This window comes from Tiliqua scincoides, chromosome 16, assembly GCF_035046505.1.
Source record: "Tiliqua scincoides isolate rTilSci1 chromosome 16, rTilSci1.hap2, whole genome shotgun sequence".
Classification (NCBI taxonomy): Eukaryota; Metazoa; Chordata; class Lepidosauria; order Squamata; family Scincidae; genus Tiliqua; species Tiliqua scincoides.
This window is the reverse complement of record NC_089836.1, coordinates 676,867-698,146: the sequence shown is the minus strand read 5'-3', so window position 1 is coordinate 698,146 and position 21,280 is coordinate 676,867. Positions and strand designations below refer to the sequence as shown.

Below are 21,280 nucleotides of genomic sequence, written 5' to 3'. Positions count from 1 at the left end.
GACCTGAGCAAAATGGACCCCCTGTTATAAATTCCTCTGGCCCCTAATTCTCCTAATATCCCCCCCCCAAAATAAAAGAACCATTCTCCATGAGCTTTGCTCAGGCCTGCGGCTGCCTTGCAATTGTGACTGGGGAGTCTGTAATTCTCTGTGTAACGCCTGATGGTCAAAAAGAAAAATTTAAAAAGTCGGTTTTTTAGAAGGAAATGAATTGATCAGAAACGTTGCTTATTACTCTGCCTCCGCACGAAGCCCTCTGCCCAATTTGCAGCAAGCCTTGCTTGATTGTGAGAATTACAGGCGTCCCTGCGTTTCGGCTTTGAGAGTCACTTTGTTTTTGAAAGCACCCAAATTGCAGCGTGTCATCGATTCCCTGTTTGTGGCACACAGCAAACAAGCCAGCATTTGTGTCGCATATTTCACTCTCTGGACAGGCTGAGAAGCAAAGCCCTGTTGTGGGTTCCATGTGCTCTCTTTGAACCTGAAATGACAAGGAGACACAAGATTTTGGATTGTCAAGAGGAACATGGGAAGTCGCTGCCTTGCCGAGCCTGGTCCTTGGGCCATCTAAGCTCAGTATTAAACACTGACTGGCAGCAGCAGTCTAGTCTAGTCTAGCCAGGCAGTCTAGTCCTCTGCTCTACTGTTAACTAGGATTGGAATTTGGGACTTGCTTTCTGAATGGAAAGCAGCTGCTTTTTCCATGGGGTTCCAGCCCTCCCCCCAGTTTCCAGTGGTGAGTCCAGCTTCCTGCACCTCACCCACCAGGCGTCCTGTCACTACTTTCAGAGAAAGTCTGTTTCTAAAACCAGGAGGTTGCATTTAGTCATCATTGCTTGGAACCTGCGATGGACTTTTCCTCTGTCAATCTGTCCAGTCCTCTTTTAGGCACCCAGGCAATCACAAATATCCTGTGGCAAGGAGTTCCACGGCTTAATTGCACCGGATAAATAAATATTTCCAACTCTCCCAACGTTCAGAATCAGTGGACGTCCCCTGGTTCTGCTGATATGGTAAAGGGAAAAGAGCATCCCTCTATCCACCCCCTACCCTCTATCCACCCCCTACATAATTTTATACATCTCGTGATATGTATACTCTATGGATGCATGAATTGGAGTCCTCTGTTTCTCATTGGTTTCCTAGAACCCAACGTGCAAGCACTGGGATTAAGGCAATATTATTATCTTAAGATAAAGTGTTGTCGGTGGTTATATGGCTACTCCTGGCAAAGCTCTCTCTTGTCATTTGTGTTGATCCCTTTGCCGGTCATTAGAGATGCGTGTGTTGGTTCTCCGGAGCCAGTTTTGTTCTGAGCTGTAAGCAAAATTGCACGTATTTAACGACAATTAAAAATAAAATAAAATACCTGCACTAAAAGAGAGTATTATCTTTACAGTGGCCCTAACTCACGATGTTTTAAGGAAGGCGAGGGGAAACCTGGAAGTAAGTAAAAACTGCCACGTTGGTTAATTAGGCCCCATCGTTACTCTTGCCTGCAGCTAGTCTGATTTTATACGAGCCCCATAAATTGCTGTCATTTGTTTAGCGCATATTTTCTTGCAACCCATACATGGGGGGGGGGTGCCTCTGTACTCTTTAAAGGTGCAGGTTGCATGAATCGAGGGGGGTGCGTTGATCCAGATAAAATGGCTCGGCCTTTAATAGTTAGCAATGGATTTCGGGACATAAATGAGATGGCATCCTAGAATAAGAGGAAGAGGTCAGGGGGACAGTGCAGTGCAGATTTGAGCCCTTCCTCACTCTGCAAATGGCTTCCAAAATTGCCTTGGTCAGATTGTTGGACGTGCAACGATGTCCAGCTCACTTTGGCTGACCTTCCAGGGCCTTAGCGCTAGCAAAAGACAGTGGCCCAAGATGCTTTTTCACCCGTGATTGCAGGAACTGATCCGGGGACTTCTAACCCATTCCGTTGGCATCGCTATTTCCAAAGTCACCCTGTGGTCTCCCTTGCCTGCCTCCCTATCGCTGCTCATCTGCCATCCCTGATCTCTTCCCCACGCAGCGTTGTTAGAATCCAGTTATCACGAGGGCCGGATAAAGAGGTTCTGGGAGCAGCCTGGAGGCCTTATGTTTGGCGCCCCTGCTCTAGAACCTTTGGAGAACATCTCTCAGATGCCTTTGAACTGTCATCCCCGTCCCCAAGGTGTCTTGGGAGAATGAGTGCGCCAGGGAGAGAGCTAGGTGAGGAACATTCCCTGCCATGCTAGCTTTCTACATTTATCGAAATTGCTTTTTGGTGTGGAAGAAACCCTATTGTCCTCTGAAGTTGTGTGGCCCAAGTGCAAGTTGACCATCTTTCTAGGCTGTTGTACCTAAAGTTGTTGACCGCCAGTCCCTCCTTTCCGCTAACTTCAGGTTGTTTTTTTTTCTTCCTAGGTACAACCAGCTGAGAACAAAAAATCGACCTACAGCCTCAGCAAGACGAGGGTTTTGTGAAGGCAAATTGTCCCCAATAAAGACCATTTTCTCCTCCTCCCCAGTTCATTCTGTTGACTGGTTTTGTTGTTTTTTGTTTTTTTTTTGGCTTTTTCTTCCTCTCAAGGCCTTAATAATTATTGCATTTCACAAAGGCTGTTCCCGGCACGGAATCCAGAAAATAAAACCCAACAAAAAGCCTTTGGAAAATGGAACCTTTGAAACACATTTTCGTCTAACCCGGTTTTGTGTAACAAGGTTGTGATGCTGACTTAACGGTGACCGCAACTGAGATCGGCTAGAGGACACGGCCGCCCAAGGGGACTGAACCTGTTTTGTTTTTTTAATGTGCCTCAGTCTGTTTTCTCACACCAAAACCCAAGAACGGTTCCTGGTTTTTGTAATCGCGGTACTAGGTTTGCTTGTGCCGGAAATCGAAATGCAACGACAACACCGCTTCGGTACTAAGAGCGGTAACAAAAAGCCGCCCGCCTTTTTAATTTTGGTACGTTCTGCCTGGTTGCTTTTCTGGAATGTGGGAAACCTGGAAAGAAAGAAAGAAAAAATGCTTCAAGTGTGGTCATTATCTGCTTGAGTGGCTTTGCTGAAACCCAACAGACGAGGCAACCAGCCTTCTAAATCTGGATAGTCCCGGCAATTGTAGGCGGAGCAAAGGGAAGTGAACGAAAGTCGGGCATCCGTTTTGTGAGGCGATGCTGGCTTTGGGGGAGCCCCAGAATTGCTGCCTCTTTCCTGCATAGCGAAAAGCTCTGAAACATAACCTTTTGGGGGCAAAAAAACTGCCTGATTTACGTTACCCCAAAATTTAAGTGTGGTTGTGGTGAGGAGGGAGAGAACAGCTGTATGTGAAAGGAAAGGCTGTCCTCTCAACCCCTCTCCCAGCTGTAGCTCTCGCTAAAAGGAATAGCCACAGTGTGGAATTCAATAAGCTCACCTGCCCCCCCCCAAAAAAAAACTCTGCACATGGACAGAGGAGTTGCCTCCCTGGAGCTTGGCATCTTGAACCAGTCCTGAGGTCTGCATGTGGCTCTCTGTGTCCAGAGGGGGGAGATCCTGCTACCTGAATGCAGTGGTTCCCAAGCTTACCTGGGTCACGACTCACCTGCAGCCTCCTCTTGGCTCAGCCAGGCACTGTCAGCTTGGACCTCGCGAAATCTCAAAAACGATCCAAGATGGCAATGCTCATCTCTCGTGATATCTCATGCGAACCGAGATGGTGGAACCCAAATCTCACAAGGTTCGATCACTGCTGTCTTGGTTCTCATACAATCTGGCGCGCTGCGGGAGAGCGGTACCCAAATGAGATCCCAGGTGGGGGTGATAGGGTGAGTGAGCCACAACACCCTTGCCCCTTGGGTGTCACAGCACACATTTGGGAACCACACTTTGGGGATCGCCAACTACCAGGGTCCAGAAGAAACTGCCCCCAGACCAGCATATGGCTACTTTCTAGTAAACAGCTCCTGTGTTTACTAGGAACAATCCAGGAACAGATTGTGTTTTTTATCTACAGAAAGGGCTCACCTGAATTTACTCTCGACTGCCAGTCTATACAGTCACAGGGCCATCAAAGGGCCTTCTGTGGTGGGCATGAGACAGCACATGTAGTGAGCAACATCACTGGCACAAAGCAAGTCCATCCTCCCCTATCACCTCCAGTTTGGAAAGTCTTTCTGGCCCACTCCTTGTCTGGTGCTTTCAAGAAAATGTGTTGGCTGGTTTTTCCTCACCGTTTTTATGGCATTCGTCTGAGATGTTGCTTGTGACTGCATCCTGGTGCAATTGAACGAGGTGCATTTGGGAATCTGCCCCCATGGATTTTTTTTGGGTGGGGTGGGGGCCGCCAGCCTGTGAAACTTTAATAAATTATGCCTACCGCTATCTGTATCCGGCATATTCCGGAGCAATGTGGTTTGTTTTGTTTTGCAAAACTGTTGTTCCAAACTGTGCTGGGGGGGGGGGAATTCAGTGTGTGAACATAAGAAGAGCCCCACTGGATCAGGCCATAGGCCCATCAAGTCCAGCTTCCTGTATCTCACAGCAGCCCCACCAAATGCCAGAGGGAGCACACCAGATAACAGGAGACCTGCAAGGCCTCCTGGGAATTGTAGTTTAAGAACATAAGAACAGCCCCACTGGATCAGGCCATAGGCCCATCTAGTCCAGCTTCCTGTATCTCACAGTGGCCCACCAAATGCCCCAGGGAAGCAGCTGCCAGGAATTTACCTGGGTTAAAATGAGCTACAGTGGGGGGGGGGAATGCTTTGGGTGGGGGGGACTGTTCACCTTTGCTCACAAGAGACAACCACAATGACAGGTTATGGTAAACAGAGCCTTGAGCTTTGCTTGATGGGAGGTTTTGCCCCATAAAAGTTAGTGGAGCACTGATGCGTAGAGGTTTAAACTCTTGTTCCAGAATCGGGATTGCCCCGCTCCCCTGGCCACTATTGCTCCATGTGGAAAACTCCCTTTGGCACCAAACCCTTCTGCATCCCTTGCCATGGGCCCATGTTGGATGGGGACCCCCCGTAGCTCCTGCTTGGAACAAACCCCTTGAAGCAGTAATGCAATCTTAACGCTGGGGGGAAGCGTTCTAAGACCACCGGGTTTGCCGGGGGAGGGGAACGCAAGCACAAGCATTTTAAAATGTGCTTAAATTTCTCCAGCACGCTGGGACATAGTGACAAGCTTCTAAGTGCTAATGTAAGGGAGGTATGCAGGGAGCTTGGGAGCCACAGGACCTGTTTGCTTCCCATGGCTCCCAACCTCCCGGGACCCTATTTGGAGAAATAACTACTGATAAACCACTGATTTGGAATCTGAATTCCTATTTAGGGCGTGAACTTGTCCATCCTCATGGAATATTTGCATTTTCTTTCAGCAGGGTTTGGGGTTTGACAGATCTAAATACACAACACCCCAAACACTGAGCTCTCCCCCTCCCTTATGCTGCAGGAAGCACTAAGGCTTGGACAACTTGTTTTCTCGAGAGCCTCCCTTCCCTGTTCACGCATCAGGCCCTCCAAATTCAGAACGAAATGTTAGGGGGTACCTCCACCATGCGCCAGGTTACCTATGAGCGATGCCACAGCTTGGATGTGCGATTGTTGTGGTTGTTGACATGGGTGCAACAAAGGCCACTTCAGGGCTTTAGGAAGGCTGGAGAGAGATGCCTTTTGGACCTGTTTTTTGGGGTTGAATCATACGGTACATGGATGCTCAAAAGTGGCTGTTTCTGTTTGGGTCGGTTTGCATGATATATGGTGTAAGAAAGTGTGATTTTTTTTGCAGTTCCCTTTTGTGTATTTAATAAACTTTAATAAACTGCTCCCATTATTTTTTTTGGGGGGGGGAGCTACCCCCCAGTCAGCGTCATCATTCTCTCTCTGGTTGCTTCTTCCCAGCTTCCATTTCTGGGTTTCATGGCAGCCCAGACAGCAACAGAGACCCCCAGCCATTCATTTGCACACTGTTTCGATGCGCTGGTTGTACCATCAGAAAAGGGGCCCTGGATCCCCCGGCAAGGACAAAGGGTCTGTCTTCAAAACACACCCCCTTTGCTTTTCAGGAGGGACAAATGGGAACAAAAATTCTTCCCCACACCTTAGAAGCTTCACCCCCTAATAGCGCCGAAGCATAGTGCTGTTAGCTGGCCTCAGTGCACGAATGCTCTATGGCAGGGGAAGGCTTCAGGAGAGTTAGGCTGCAGTCCTAACCACTTTCCTGAGAGTAAGCCCCACTGAACAAACTGGGACTTACTTATGAGTAGACCCGGTTAGGATTGTGCCCTAAGAAAGCAAACTCCTTTTGCAGCAAGTTGGAAGGGATCCACAAGGTCATCTAGTCCAACCCCGTGCCTGCCCACAGGAAAGCTTCCTATCTAGCATCTCCAGCAGGGGGCCTGCTTTTTTCCCCCCTCCTTCCTGAAACCTTCCTGCCTCATTTTGTCCTCCCTGCAACCCTGCGAGGTAGGCTAGGTTGAGGGAGGGTTGCAGACTGACAGCACCCCAGTGAGCTGCACAGCGGAGAGGGAATATGCGCAGACTCTGCAGTAAGGCTGCAGTCCTCTACTGCACACACTTACCTGGGAGTAAGCCTTATGTTGGACTTACTTCTGAGTAGACTGGGCGTGGCTGGCGTGCTTTCCTCCCAAATTAAGCATCTACAAGGCTACAGTGAGGCTCTGTGCAGAGGGGGGCCTTGCTCAGCACTTTCCTGGCTGCGGGTTCTGGGTTCAGGTCCTGCCAGCCTCCAAGCACCTCTGGGCAAGAAAGACCCCAGGCCGGGTTGGATCCCTGGGAGAGCCCCAGCCAATGTCCTGACTCAACTTCCCATCCTCAGCACGGTGCACCTACTCACAAGTAATTCCCTCCTGACCCCCCCCTTCCCTCCCAGTCAAGTGCACGCAGGGTGGCAGCCTCCCACCTGCGTTTACTCGCGAGTCAGCCCCGTGCCAGCCCATCAGGAGCCCTCCCTGGGACGTGCACCCCGCCCTGCAGCCTCCTGGCGCAGCGCTACTCGCGAGGAGTCCCATCCAGCCCCAGGAGGAGCCCTCTGGCGTAAGTGCGCACAGGATCGGGGCCCCCCTGGTATAAAGCGGATCGCTGGCCTCGCGCGTCTGCTGGAGGCACTGCTGGTCCCTCCGCTCCTCCCCCTTCCCGGACTCCCTCCCGGACTCTGGTCCCTCTCCCCGGTTCCTCTCCTGCCCTCCCTTCCTCCCTCCTGGCCAGCTGGGAGGCTGACTCGCGTTGCCCCCCCTTCTAGGCATCGCCTGCTCTGCGGAGGGACCCCCACCTGCTACAGGTGAGTGTCCAAGAGGGGAGGTGGGGAGGGGGCTCCCCCCCCTTAACGAGGACTGGGGCAAGGACCTGTCTGTTCGCAGTGCAGGGAGCGGAGTGGCTTGACTGCTGGTCCTGTAGCAAGGCTGAGTTACTTACTTCCTAGTAGTAGGACTAGGAGTACCAGACTGGGGGTAGCAAGGACTACTGGAGGAGACTCTGCTTAACTAAGGCAAACCTTTTGGGTCCTCCTGCTGGGGAAGAAGAATGCAGCCCCCTGCCCCAATACTTGCCATGCAAGGACTTCTGCTAGGGATGGGGGGAGTAGCTTTGGAGGGGGGGGCGGTCTCATTCTGCTCCCAAACAGCCAGGGTGCAGGAGCAGCCTGGAAACCCTGGCACTGGCTGGTGGGCACCTCACTCAAGTCCTCCTGGTTTGGTCTGGTTTGGGTTCATCAGTCCTCAGTATGGTCACCTCTTGAGTAGGAGACAGAGGGAGCTAAGGCTACAATTCTAGCCACACTTTCCTGGAAGGAAGCCTCTAAGCATCAAATGGTATGCTTAGGAGATGACATGCGTAGGATTGGGCTCTCATAAGCCTTGTTGAGCTGGGGGGGGGGGACTGAGCTTGGAGCAAACCTGCTTGGGACAGGCTTCTGCCTCCAGACTTGGACAAATGTCCTTGCAGGCTGCCATCTTCTATAGGTTCTTGCCCTGCAAGACACCGTCTCATCCCATCCTTTGTGGCACAAGCAGGTCTTAATGTTGTGTTGCTGAGCCGGGGCCTGTATGCTTTGGACACATTGCTCATGGTAGAGAGAAAGAGGTTTGGTCGAAAGTCTAGAGAAGTGGCTACAGGGTGAAAGCTGGAAGCCCTCTTATCCCAAGGTGCCAGGAGAAGGCAGATAGGAGGTGAGGATGAACACAGCTGAAAAGCATCTGGTAGAATCCTGAGATTCAACTAACTTTTTTTCTGGCAGGTCCTGGGTGGCAATCAAGTTCTACCTTGTTTAGCAAGTCATCTGAGGACCCTTTGGTGCCCCTTCCTCCTTAAGAACATAAGAACAGCCCCACTGGATCAGGCCATAGGCCCATCTAGTCCAGCTTCCTGTATCTCACAGCGGCCCACCAAATGCCCCAGGGAGCACACCAGATAACAAATTGCCATTTGCCTTGCCATTTGCCTTGCCATTTGCCTCCTGGAGCCTGGATTCTCCTAAGGTGGGCATCCATGGAGACTACCAAGCTGAAACTCCTGTGAACAGATAAGTACAGTAGACAAGTCAAGTTGATACAAGGTGTTATCAGTAGAAGTTTAGCAATAATGCTTACCTGAAATATAAACAGCTTGGTTTTTGATCTCTCTCTGAATGTTCAACTTGAGTCTCACAAGCATTTGGCTGGGATTGGGCAGCCTGCCACAAGATGTTCTCTTAGAACAATGTTGATACTTTTGAATGCAAGCACAGTGAATGTTCCTTTGTTTTCAGAGCACAGAAAAAAAAAAATTTCCGAGGTACTTTTAAAAATGCAGTATGAAATTCAGCTTGAAGTTTTAACATTGCTTTAAGTTCAGAGATTGCATATATAAGCATATGTAGATAGTTATAAGCCCACCCCTGGGGGCTGGGGATAAGAATAGGCCCTCAGTTTGGCTGTACTTGTCGTAAGAGGTAGCTGGGACTCCTTAGCCTGGGAAGGCAGCTCACCTGAGAGAAGGAAAACTCTGATCCCAAACCTCCACTGCCTTGTGGCTACATCCATTATGGAAAAGGCTTCAGGAGTCAACCTCGAGGCAAAATCCGGAGCTGGAGTCCCTGAGGAAGTTCATGGCTGAACACAGTCACGTTCTGGCAACTCCTGCGACGCCGCTGGAACCAACCGTATTGGCCTCTGCCTTTCCATTGGACCATTTCAGTGACGTGGAGAGGGGGGATTTGCTGCATGGGAAACAGTCTATCCTCCATACCTACTTTACCCAGGCTTCACGCACTGGAGAGGACACTGTTCCAGAACCACCATTCAGAGTGTGACACCATAGTCTTTCGAGACTGAAGGATGCCAACAACAGATAGTTATATAATATTATTAGAGCAACAGGCTGTACACACACACGCTGGAACAATATTACACACCAGAACCAGTTTGGTGCATTCACACATGTGACTAGCAAGTAGTCATATTTCATGTTAGTAGTCTAACAGCAGTAAAAGGTTTAAGGTTCACACCAGAATGATTTTCAGGTTGACATCAAAGGTCAGATTCCCACAGAAAATCATTTCGCAGCAGTTTTTAGATGAACACACACACACCGTGACGTCAATGGCAAGTATGTTGCATTTCACGGGCTGCACATGAAGGCCACAGTGGATCATGCGATGGTTATGAGGTGAGGTAACTTGTGTGTGCAGTGCCATTGGCAAACTGCTGGGGGTATATTGTAGATGATGGATGTATAAGATGGCCTATTATAAAACAACAGATGTTTTGAACCCACCAATGAATTGTTTCCAAAGAAAAATGTATGTGTTTCAAGGAGGGAACCCCAGATTGTAATACAAGTCAGCTAAAGGAGGCGTTACACGCTTCTCTTCTCCCCACTTCTGGTGCACGCAGTCTCCTTTGGGGTTTTTCTTCTCCCCATTTCTGATGCACACAGTCTCCTTTGGAGACGTGGATAGATTTACAATCTTTTGCTGATGGATTTACAATAAAAGCCTGGATTTGATCACTGCTGTCTACTGAGTTTGCTTTGGTACCTGGGATTACAGTGCATCATCTGAGATCTCTTGTAACATCTAGGATCCCTGGTAACATCTTGGTTTTTGCACCTTGCAACAAAGTTGGAGCCTTTGCTGTTTTCAGTCCTGCTGAAAATATATCGAGTTCTTGATTGGTTGGCTGAATCCAAAGCTCTGCTAGACCCTACAGAAACCTTAAACTGAGCTCAATGGGGGGATGAATGTGTCTGTTGGAAAGGGGGGGTGCAGGCTTATTCTCTTGGGGCCAAGATTGCCGGGAGTTCAGACAGGCAATGGCTGGCAGACTGTTGGAGGGTTGCCCCATACCCTGGGCTACCATTTCAAGAGCAGTGCAGTCTTAAGAATTCAATCCCACTGTTGCCTACCCATCAATATTTCTTTTTTCCTTACAGCAGGCTATGGTGTTCTTAAACTTTGGGGTGTTTAGGAATGATGTGGTTTAATACCTTTAGCATTAGTTCTCTTAAGTTTTTAGAAGCCCTAGAGGCAGCTGCCTAGTTAGAAGCCCCACTCAAACTGTGGGTTGTATAAGGGTGATGGAAAGATCACATAAGTCCTGAGGCTATTGCAAAAATGCTGTCCTTCCAGATTCAGCAGTTTTCTATTGTGCAATAAAATCTTAAATTTTACTCTTGGTTTTTCCCCTTGCCATATCCATTGTGTCCTGTCTTTTCTTTCTGCCCTTCTTCAAATGGTTTACCTGAGAGCAGAACTGGTATAGTCTGGAAGAGAAACAGCATTTTGGGTAATATATTCCTGTTAATAACAGACATCTTCCCTAAAATAGGTCAGTCTCTCTGATCTTACAACATCTCTTTTGATTTCATTCCAGACTTTGACATAATTCTTTGGCAATAACATGCAATTCATACTTTTTACTGTAAGCATTATATTAGCTGTTTTGTTCTCAATACCTTTTCTTGACCCCTGGGGTCTGGGGATAAGAATAGGCCCTCAGTTTGGCTGTACTTGTCGTAAGAGGCGACTAAACAGCCACCGGGTAGATGGGGCTCGTCAGCCTGGGAAGGCAGCTCATCTGAGAGAAGGAAAACTCTGATCCCAAACCTCCACTGCCTTGTGGCTACATCCAGTTATGGAAAAGGCTTCAGGAGTCAACCTCGAAGCAAAATCCGGAGCCAGAGTCCCTGAGGCAGTTCATGGCTGAACACAGTCACGTTCTGGCAACTCCTGCGACGCCGCTGGAACCAACCGTATTGACCTCTGCCTTTCCATTGGACCATTTCAGCAACGTGGGGATTTGCTGCATGGGTAACAGTCTATCCTCCATAACTACTTTACCCAGGCTTCGTACACTGGAGAGGACACTCTGTTCCAGAACCACCATTCAGAGCGCAATACCAGAGTCTTCCGAGACTGAAGGATGCCAACAACCTTTTCTAATGATCCCAAGCATAGAATTGGCCTTCTTTACTGCCACCGCACATTGGGTCGACACTTTTATCCACCACTACCCCCAAGCCTTTTTCATCAACCTTACCTGTTCTTGGATAAGTTTCAGTTTTCCATCTATTTTTCTTAAAACCTGCAAATAACCAAACCCCTTCATCTTAAGCATCACCAAACTCACATATTTTAGTGGTTTTTCTAAAATTAAAACCATAATCATCCACAAATGCTCTTAATGTCTAAGGTCTATAAGTTGTTGCTGAAATTTGAAGCAGAAGATGAACAAGGTAAAGAATGTGGGTCAGGAGCTTTCTATGGAAAAAGTTATGGATAAAGCAGATGACATTTACTTTAAATGTCAACACCAAGGAAAAATGTTTATAAGATGATTTACAGATGGTGCATGACACCAAGCGAGTTAGCTGAGATGTACAAAGATATGTCAGATGTGTTGGAAATGTAAAAAAAAATAGTAAGGAGTTTTTTTTACCATATAATGGGAACAAAAACTGGCTTGACCCACCCCCTGGTGAAAGGAGGAGGGCTGGAGATTTATGCAACATCTTCCCTGCAAAGACCCAAAGGACACAAACCTGGGCAGAAGAGTCTAATACATTTAAAAAATAAAATATTGAAATGAATGGGGACCCACCTGAAATTGGCCTAGTGACACCTCTGATTCAACCAACCACATTTTGTCTGATCTTGGAAGCTAAGCAGGGTCAGGCCTGGTTAATACTTGGATGGGAGACCGCCTGGGAATACCAGGTGCTGCAGGCTTATACCATAGTCTTTCGAGACTGAAGGTTGCCAACCATTTTACAGCATCCTAAACAAGGGTGGTTACTCATGATGGGCAGTTCTCTTAACAGAGTCTGCCATCAGATCCTAGCCTTAGGACACAGCAGGTTTGCAAGAGAATCAGTGTGCTCAAATTACACATGACACGATTACATGATTAAGCAACACAACGTTAAGACATCCTTGTGCCATAAGGGATAGAATGAGATTGATGTCTTGCATATAATCCTAGCCTAGGCATGTTTATCTGTGAGCTGTAGTTGGGGACAAGGAGCCATTTATTCTTTATTCTGCTATGCTTTGTGAACTACTTTTTTTTTTTTTTAAAGCAGTATATAAATATACTGAACAGAAATTTGAGCAAGGGTGAAATCCTAAGTGCCTTTTGGCCAGCGCAAGTCAAAGACTTTTGTGTAAGTAGAGTATCTTGGGTAGATACTGAAGGAAAAATCCATTACGGGTTGCAAGCCATGATGCGTATGTCCAACCTCCTGATTTTAGAAATGGGCTATGTCAGATGGAAAGGAGGGCACCAGGATGCAGGTCTCTTGTGATCTGGTGTGCTCCCTGGGGCATATGGTGGGCCACTGTGAGATACAGGAAGCTGGACTAGATGGGCCTGTGGCCTGATCCAGTGGGGCTGTTCTTATGTCCTTATGTTCAGCTGGCAAGTTTGGGCACCAGGATGCAGGTCTCTTGTTGTCTTGTGTGCTCCCTGGGGCATTTGGTGGGCCACTGTGAGATACAGGAAGCTGGACTAGATGGGCCTGTGGCCTGATCCAGTGGGGCTGTTCTTATGTTCATCTGACAAGGGAGGGCACCAGGATGCAGGTCTCTTGTTGTCTTGTGTGCTCCCTGGGGCATTTGGTGGGCCGCTGTGAGATGCAGGAAGCTGGACTAGATGGGCCTATGGCCTGATCCAGCGGGGCTCTTCTTATGTCCTTATGTTCAGCTGGCAAGTTTGGGCACCAGGATGCAGGTCTCTTGTTGTCTTGTGTGCTCCCTGGGGCATCTGGTGGGCCGCTGTGAGATACAGGAAGCTGGACTAGATAGGCCTATGGCCTGATCCAGCGGGGCTGTTCTTATATTCTTGTTAGATAGAGTGGGCAAGGATGTACGCTGGCCTCCCTGTACTGACGCAGGCCCTGGAGACAGGTGAGTTTGGGTCGGCTGAGCTTGGATGGCACAGTGGGAGGGAGTCATTTGGGTCAGCTAAGCTCAGATGGCACAGGGGTCCGGGAGGGGTGTAGGGGAGGGCGGGGAGGAGGTGGGAGGGAGACGTTTCAGGGCAGGGGAGGGCAAATAGTTCCCAGGAGTGGTGGGCAGGAGATGGGGTCAGGATCCAGCACTTACACCAGTTCCTGGGCAGCCTGGGGTAATTCCAGGCTGCTCGAATCTGCACCACTGATTCGGGTGGTGCAGACCGAAGTAGCCGTACTGGGGCTGCTGCAGCTCTCCTCTGGTTTCCCCTTGGCTCAGACTGAACCGCACACAGCCGGAAACTCGCACTGAACACAGCGCAGGCCCGCCAGCCTGCCTATTCCAGCGCAAGTTAGGATTGCACTGCAATCTGTCCTTCTTGGACACGTGACAGCCTCCCTCCTCCTCCCGATGATGATGATGTCACTCGATGATGTCACTTCCGGTCATGACATCACTTCCAGTGGGTCCTGACAGATTCTCATTCTAAAAAGTGGGTGCCGGTGCTAAATATGTGAGAACCACTGATATAGTCAATTGGTCAATAACCGATACTCAACAATCAGCTTTTGATTTAAGAAAATTGTATTCTGGGAGATCTATTCATCCCTGCCATGGGTTTCGGACAGAGAGGAACCAAAACCCAGCATCTTTTGCCCAATACCCGAGTCATAAAAAAGCAACCTGCCAAAATTTAGGTTTAATTTTAGCCTCCGTCTAATCAAAGGGGGAGGGGCTGTCAAATGCGCTGCGCATTGTCTTGCAAGATGCCGACTTAATTTCACTAAGTAGCTAAATTATAGATGCTTGGAGGTAATCAGAAAAAATGACTTTTGGAATTAATCAGGCCCTGTTTTTTTTTTTGGAGTCTGCTGCACCTGAATACAACAGCTGTATATGGGGTTGAACCAAACTGGGTTCAGAGAAGAGCGACAAGGGTGATCAAGCCCTACGAGGAAAGGTTGAGGGGCCTTAGCTCAGAGAAGAGATGGCTGGGAGGGGCTATGAAGCGCTCTTCAAAGACCTGAAGGGCTTTCCTACGGAAGGAGGGACCAATCTGTTCTCAGCTGCCTCTGAACTAGATCCAGTGGGTCCAAAAATGCAAGCGAGGAGATGCTGGTTGGACCTCAGGAAGAACTTCTTGACACTCAGGGATGGTTTGGTGGAACAGACTGCCAAGGGAGTTGGTGGATTCTACCTTGTTGGAGATCTCCAAGCAGAAGCTTGCCAGGGGAGATGCTCAAGGGCAGTGGTTCCCAGAAGTTGGGAACCATCTAAGCCTTTGCAAGGGCGGGGAAGGGGGGGAATGTGCAATACGCAAGACTGCACAGCTGCCAGGGACAGAAGGGGTTTGTTTTTAACTACTCCTAGCCATGTCTGCCTCCAGGAGGTGTAGGGAGCCCTTCAGACACCCCCCACAGGGCTCCCCAAGCCTCCAAATAGCTAAAAATCAGAACCCATTTCCAGTTTTCAATCACAAAACCAGCAGTGGGTTCCAGTTGCTATTTTTACTCATTCCCAGCTCGGCGAGCCCTGTGGAAGTGTCCGCAGCGCTCCCCGTAGCCCCTGGAAGCCAGAGCTGCCAGGGGTAATTAAAAAAAATATCCTTCTGTCCCAGGGAAGCAGCACAATCCTGGGGATCGAGTTGCTGCCATCAGCTTGCCCCGTAAGGGGCCAGGTATAAGCGCCTTCCTGACTGGTGGGTTGCGACCCACCAGTTTGGGAACCACTGCTGTAGGAGGATTTCCTAGGGTTGGACTAGATGACCTTGTGGGTTCCTCCCAATTCTGGGTCTCCGCATCTCCCGGCATCCTTGCACCATCTCTACATTACTCACACCATGAGGCCTTTTGTTGCCCCCCCTCCAAATGCCCGTAGCTTCTTTCTGCCACCCCCCTCCCCAAACAAAAGCAGTTTAGTCATGGAGAAAAAAATTTTCAACTCAAAGAGGATGGTGCTTCCTGTCAACCTGATTGCAGGGATGGACTGACGTGTCTCTGAAACGGAAAGAAGAAAATAAACGCTGAAGAGGACACTCTTGACGAAGCCAGCCTCTTGAAAAAATGCACACTCCAAGAATAAGAGCACCTTGCAGATGGGGACAACGGCATTAAAAGGTTTGGAGTTTTTCCCCCCCCCCTCTTCCTACAAAACTGGAGATCAAAGAAACAAGCTCTGCTCAAAGTAATTTAATTAGAGCACTAGGCAGGAACAAAAGGCTGCAAGGAGACCAACATATGCTTCACAAGCACTCGCCGGGAAGGAGTTTGATGTTGGGAGAACGCAATGTTATTGAGTTATCGATAGGCGCAAAATCGGTTCCGGCTCTGGAGATGAAGCCACGAGATCGGATGTGGAACGGGAACTCGACACTGGTTGTCCACCTTTGCCGAGGAACACGCAGACAACAGCACCGATTACCCCCACATAAAATCTGGACAGGATCAGCTGTGTCTCGTAAGAAGAACCCTACCAAAAGACCATCTAGTCCAGCTTCTGGTATCTCACATTGGCCCACCAGATGTCCCAGGGAGCACACAAGAGACCTGCATCCTGGTGCCCTCCCTTGTCAGCTGAACATAAGAAGAGCCCTGCTGGATCAGGCCAAAGGACCATCTAGTCCAGCTTCCTATATCTCATGGTGGCCTTCACACAAGACATCTACATCCCACATCTTCACACAAGACACCTACATTCCCCTGGGGGCTGGGGGATAAGAATAGGCCCTCAGTTTGGCTGTACTTGTCGTAAGAGGCAACTAAACAGCCACCGGGTAGATGGGGCTCGTCAGCCTGGGAAGGCAGCTCATCTGAGAGAAGGAAAACTCTGATCCCAAACCTCCACTGCCTTGTGGCTACATCCAGTAGTTATGGAAAAGGCTTCAGGAGTCAACCTCGAGGCAAAATCCGGAGCCGGAGTCCCTGAGGCAGTTCATGGCTGAACACAGTCACGTTCTGGCAACTCCTGCGACGCCGCTGGAACCAACCGTATTGGCCTCTGCCTTTCCATTGGACCATTTCAGCGACGTGGAGAGGGGGGATTTGCTGCACAGGTAACAGCCTATCCTCCATACCTACTTTACCCAGGCTTCGTGCACTGGAGAGGACACTCTGTTCCAGAACCACCATTCAGAGCGTGACACCATAGTCTTCCAAGACTGAAGGATGCCAACTCTACATCCCAGTGTAGGCCATCCCTTGCATCAGCTTACTTCTAAAACCAGGAGATTACACACACCCATCATGGCTTATCACCCACAATAGACTTTTTCTTGCAGAAATCTGTCCAGTCCCCTTTTAAAGACATCCAGGCCAGACCCTATCACCCCATGCATGTGTGGCCTTGGGGCACAATAGCTCTAGCAAGCCCTTCACTTTTTATTATCCTGTAACCTCTCCACCACGGAAAAAGCAAGCTTGTTTTTGAGCTGTGTGTTCACAGGCGAGGGTTACATACAACCCTAGAGTTGTCCTAGGCAAGATTTTACAAAGGCTGCCAGACAAGCCTCGAGGCTCTTTGCGGGGAGTGGCACAGACACCTGGGCCCTGTGCCAAGTCTCTCCCCAAGCAGCTGCTAGATGGCACTGCTGAGCTGCACACGGTTGTGAGATGCCTCCTGGCTTCACTGTTTTGGTTGTGTGTTTCTGCTTCTCGAAGGATCAGAGCCAACCCTTCCTGATCTCCTTATGGAACAGAGCTGTTGGGGTTTGCTATGTGAACAAGCCCCTGGAAGGAAGGAGGAGCCAGTCTCATAAGAACCTGAGAAGAGCCCTGCTGGATCAGACCAAAGGCCCATCTAGTCCAGCTTCCTGTATCTCACAGCGGCCCACCGAATGCCCCAGGGAGCACACAAGACAACCAGAGACCTGCATCCTGGTGCCCTCCCTTGTCGGCTGAACATAAGAACATCAGAAGAGCCCTGCTGGATCAGACCAAAGGCCCATCTAGTCCAGCTTCCTGTATATCACAGTGGCCTACCAGATGTCTCAGGGGAGCATTCAGGACCAAAGGATTCCTGCAAACCCATTACCACTTCTTTTCACATGGCATTCTGAGGTGGCCTACTTTTAAAACCAGAAGGTTGCACATACAACCTGTGATGGACATCTCTTCCAGAAATCTGTCCAGAAATTCGTTTTCAAGGCCATCACCGCATCCTGTGGCAAAGAGTTCCACAGATCACCCATTGAGTCTTGATCACCCACTGCTTGGTCTTGAGGCCAACCATCCTGCAGTTGGGGGGGGCAGTCACGGAGGCCTCCTCGAGGTAAGGCAATGTTTGTTCACTTAACTCGGAGTTGCACTGCCCTTACCTTGGGTGCTGGAAAGTTGGTTAGGATTGTGCCCTAAGATTCTACAGACCTTGGCTGTGAGCCTGGGGCCTGCAAAAAAAAAAAGCATTTCCAACTGGACCCCACAACTCCTAAGGTCAGCCCTAGATATGGCAGGGGAAGGATATGGCAGGGGATGGATAGTATGGACACAGGGCTGTTCTTTTCTCTCTCACACAACCCCAGAACCAAGGGACATCCACTAGAATTGAGTGTTGAGAGAGCTGGAACAGACAAAAGACAAGATTACTTTACTCAGCCTGTGGAACTCCTTGCCACAGGATGTGGTGAGGCGCCTGACCTAGATGCCTTTAAAGGGAATTAGACAGATTGCTGGAGAAGAAGTCCATCGCAGGTGGCAAGCTGCGATGGGTTTGTGCAACCTCCGGGTTTTAGAAGTCGGCTGTCTCTAAACGCCAGGTGGAGAGAAGGGGCAACAGGACACAGGGCTCTTGTATTCTACCTGGTGGGCCACCATGAGATCCAGGAAGCTGGACCAGATGAGGTTTTGGTCCTTGTGGGGCCTTTCTGATGTTCCTATGATCCCTGTCCTGCCCTGGGTGCTCAATTTCTAGGGTGGCTTGCCCTGAAAAAGCAAGCCTGATACAGCAGGGCTCTTATATTCCTGGGTAAAGGGAAGGGGGTCTTGCAAGAGAAGGCATTTTCATCCAGATGTGTTGCTTTCAAACACCCATTGCAGTTGAGTGCAGAGAAGTGGTGATGGCGTCTGGCTTGGACGCCTTTAAAAGGGGATTGGACAAGTTTCTGGAGGAAAAATCCATTACGGGTTACAAGCCATGATGTGTAAGTGCAACCTCCTGATTTTAGAAATGGGCTATGTCAGAATGCCAGATGCAAGGGAGGGCACCAGGATGAGGTTTCTTGTTATCTGGTGTGCTCCCTGGGGCATTTGGTGGGCCGCTGTGAGATACAGGAAGCTGGACTAGATGGGCCTCTGGCCTGATCCAGTGGGGCTGTTCTTATGTTCAGCTGACAAGTTTGGGCACCAGGATGCAGTTCTCTTGTGTGCCCCCTAGGGCATTTGGTGGGCCACTGTGACATACAGGAAGCTGGACTAGATTGACCTGATCCAATGGGGCTCTTCTTATGTCCTTGTGTTCAGTTGTCAAGTTTGGGCACCAGGATGCAGGTCTCTTGTTGTCTAGTGTGCTCCCTGGGGCATTTGGTGCGCTGCTGTGAGATACAGGAAGCTGGACTAGATGGGCCTCTGGCCTGATCCAGTGGGGCTGTTCTTATGTTCAGCTGACAAGTTTGGGCACCAGGATGCAGGTCTCTTGTGATCTGGTGTGCTCCCTGGGGCATTTGGTGGGCCGCTGTGAGATACAGGAAGCTGAACTAGGTGGGCCTTTGGCCTGATCCAGTGGGGCTGTTCTTAACTACAATTCCCAGGAGGCCTTGCAGGTCTCTTGTTCTCTGGTGTGCTCCCTGGGCATTTGGTGGGCCGCTGTGAGACACAGGAAGCTGGACTAGATGGGCCTATGGCCTGATCCAGTGGGGCTGTTCTTAACTACAATTCCCAGGAGGCCTTGCAGGTCTCTTGTTCTCTGGTGTGCTCCCTGGGGCATTTGGTGGGCCGCTGTGAGATACAGGAAGCTGGACTAGATGGGCCTATGGCCTGATCCAGCAGGGCTGTCCTTATGTTCTTATGTCCTCCAAACCTGCAAATGAACCATTGGCACCAGAGGAACAGGATAACACCGGATCGGCCTGCAGCGGGCAAGCTTTTAGGACGCCAGCCCAGCGTCGCCATAACACGGCGGCCTTGGGCCCGGCTTCCATCTGGAGGCATTCAGAACACAAACACCACAATGGCGGAATCATCGAGCGGCAATCTTTAAATTATGCTCCAAAAAAGCTGCTCAGAGCATCTATCATTGAATTATAAAGAGATCCGGAAGCTTTATTGATGATGTTGAATCTGCCCGACAGATGCATTTACACCCGGTAAGCATTCGAGAAGCCGGCGTAATTGCTTATTAGTCTGGTCGCGAGGCAAAACAGCAGATTGGAATGAATAGGCAGGCTTTTTGCACGCCGAATTGCGCTGCCTCTGGTTTTATTTTTTGCACACACACTCACCCCCCCTCCGCCTCTCTCCAAGCTTACCATCTGCTAAGCATCTGGGATTTCCAAAAAAGCCAACATCCCTGCATCGGGCACAGGTGGGAATTAGGGAGAGCACAAAGACAAAAGAAGAAGGAGAAAAGGATTCTGAAGAGCACCAGAGGCTTAAACATGCTTAACTTTCTGCCGTCCTGTGGAGGAAAGAGCTGAAAGCACAGGCAGCCTGAGTGGAGGACCAAATGGGTGCCATCATGAACATAAGAAGAGCCCCACTGGATCAGACCGTATACTCATCTAGTCCAGCTTCTTGTGTCTCACAGTGGCCCACCAAGTGCCCCAGGGAGCACACAAGACAACAAGAGACCCCACATCCTGGTGTTCTCCCTAGTCAGCTGAACATAAGAAGAGCCTTGCTCGATCAGGCCATAGGCCCATCTAGTCCAGCTTCCTGTATCTCACAGCGGCCCACCAAATGCCCCAGGGAGCATAAGAACATAAGAACAGCCCCACTGGCTCAGGCCATAGGCCCATCTAGTCCAGCTTCCTGTATCTCACAGCAGCCCACCAGATGCCCCAGGGAGCACACAAGACAACAAGAGACCTGCATCCTGGTGCCCTCCCTTGCATCATGTCTAGTGGTTAGCCCTCCATAAGAACATCAGAAGATCAGGACATCTAGTCCAGCTTCCTGTTTCTCACAGTGCCACATCAGATGCCCCAGAAACACACACAAGACCGCAAGATCCCCATATTCCCTCTCGCACAATACTAGAACTCTCTGCCACAAGACGGTGGAAAAGGCCACTCACTTGGATGGCTTTTTGGGGGAACGGGATAAGTCACGGAGGACAAGTCTCCTGATGGCCGCTAGGCATGGTGACGACTACTTGCGACCGTCTTTGAAGACTGTTTGAAGTTAGGCAATGGCAGAGGAACCTCTGATACAGGAAGGTGGACTAGGTGGGCCTTTGGCCTGATCCAGCGGGGCTCTTCTTATGTTCTCATGAACGGGCCTCTGTGGGAAAGAGGCTGCTAGCCTAGGTGGGCCTGATCCTGCAGGGGTCTTACATTTGGGGAGACCCAAACCCGGATTTTCAAAAGTCACTGAATCATAAGAGTTTGGAAGGTGCCCCACAAGGCCATCTAGTCCACACCCTGCCTGTAAGCAAGAAATCCCCCTCCAGCATCTCGGATCTGCTCCACTGCCAAACCACCCTGATGGTTTCTTCTTGATGTCCAAGAGGAACCCCCTCCCTTGTAGTTTACATCCTTTGGATCTAGTCCTAAAATTAAAAAAAAATATGACAATGGGGGGTCTTCCAGTAAAACCCCCACAATATATCTCAGCAAAAAAAAAACCCACCATGTACCTGAACGAAAACAACTTTTGTGCATTACATTTTTCCATTTTATGAATCGGTGATCTTTTCTCCAGCATGGGCTTTTATTCCCCCCCTT

At 49.6% G+C, this 21,280-nt stretch overlaps 2 protein-coding genes across 4 annotated transcripts in view; one reads left to right on the top strand and one right to left on the bottom strand.

The window, feature by feature from the left end:
• Window positions 1-2,529, top strand: part of CDK5RAP2 (CDK5 regulatory subunit associated protein 2) — a 108,237-nt gene extending 105,708 nt beyond the window's left edge. For all 3 annotated transcript variants that reach the window (XM_066610710.1, XM_066610711.1, XM_066610709.1), the window contains 2 exons: window positions 1,400-1,446; window positions 2,401-2,529. In XM_066610710.1, coding sequence (XP_066466807.1) covers window positions 1,400-1,446; window positions 2,401-2,460 — 107 coding nt within the window. In that variant the 3' untranslated portion in view covers window positions 2,461-2,529. The remainder of the gene's footprint in view (window positions 1-1,399; window positions 1,447-2,400) is intronic.
• The window catches only part of NOTCH1 (notch receptor 1), a 787,535-nt gene that overhangs the window by 652,727 nt on the left and 113,528 nt on the right, over window positions 1-21,280 (bottom strand). The gene's annotated exons all lie outside the window — the stretch shown is intronic.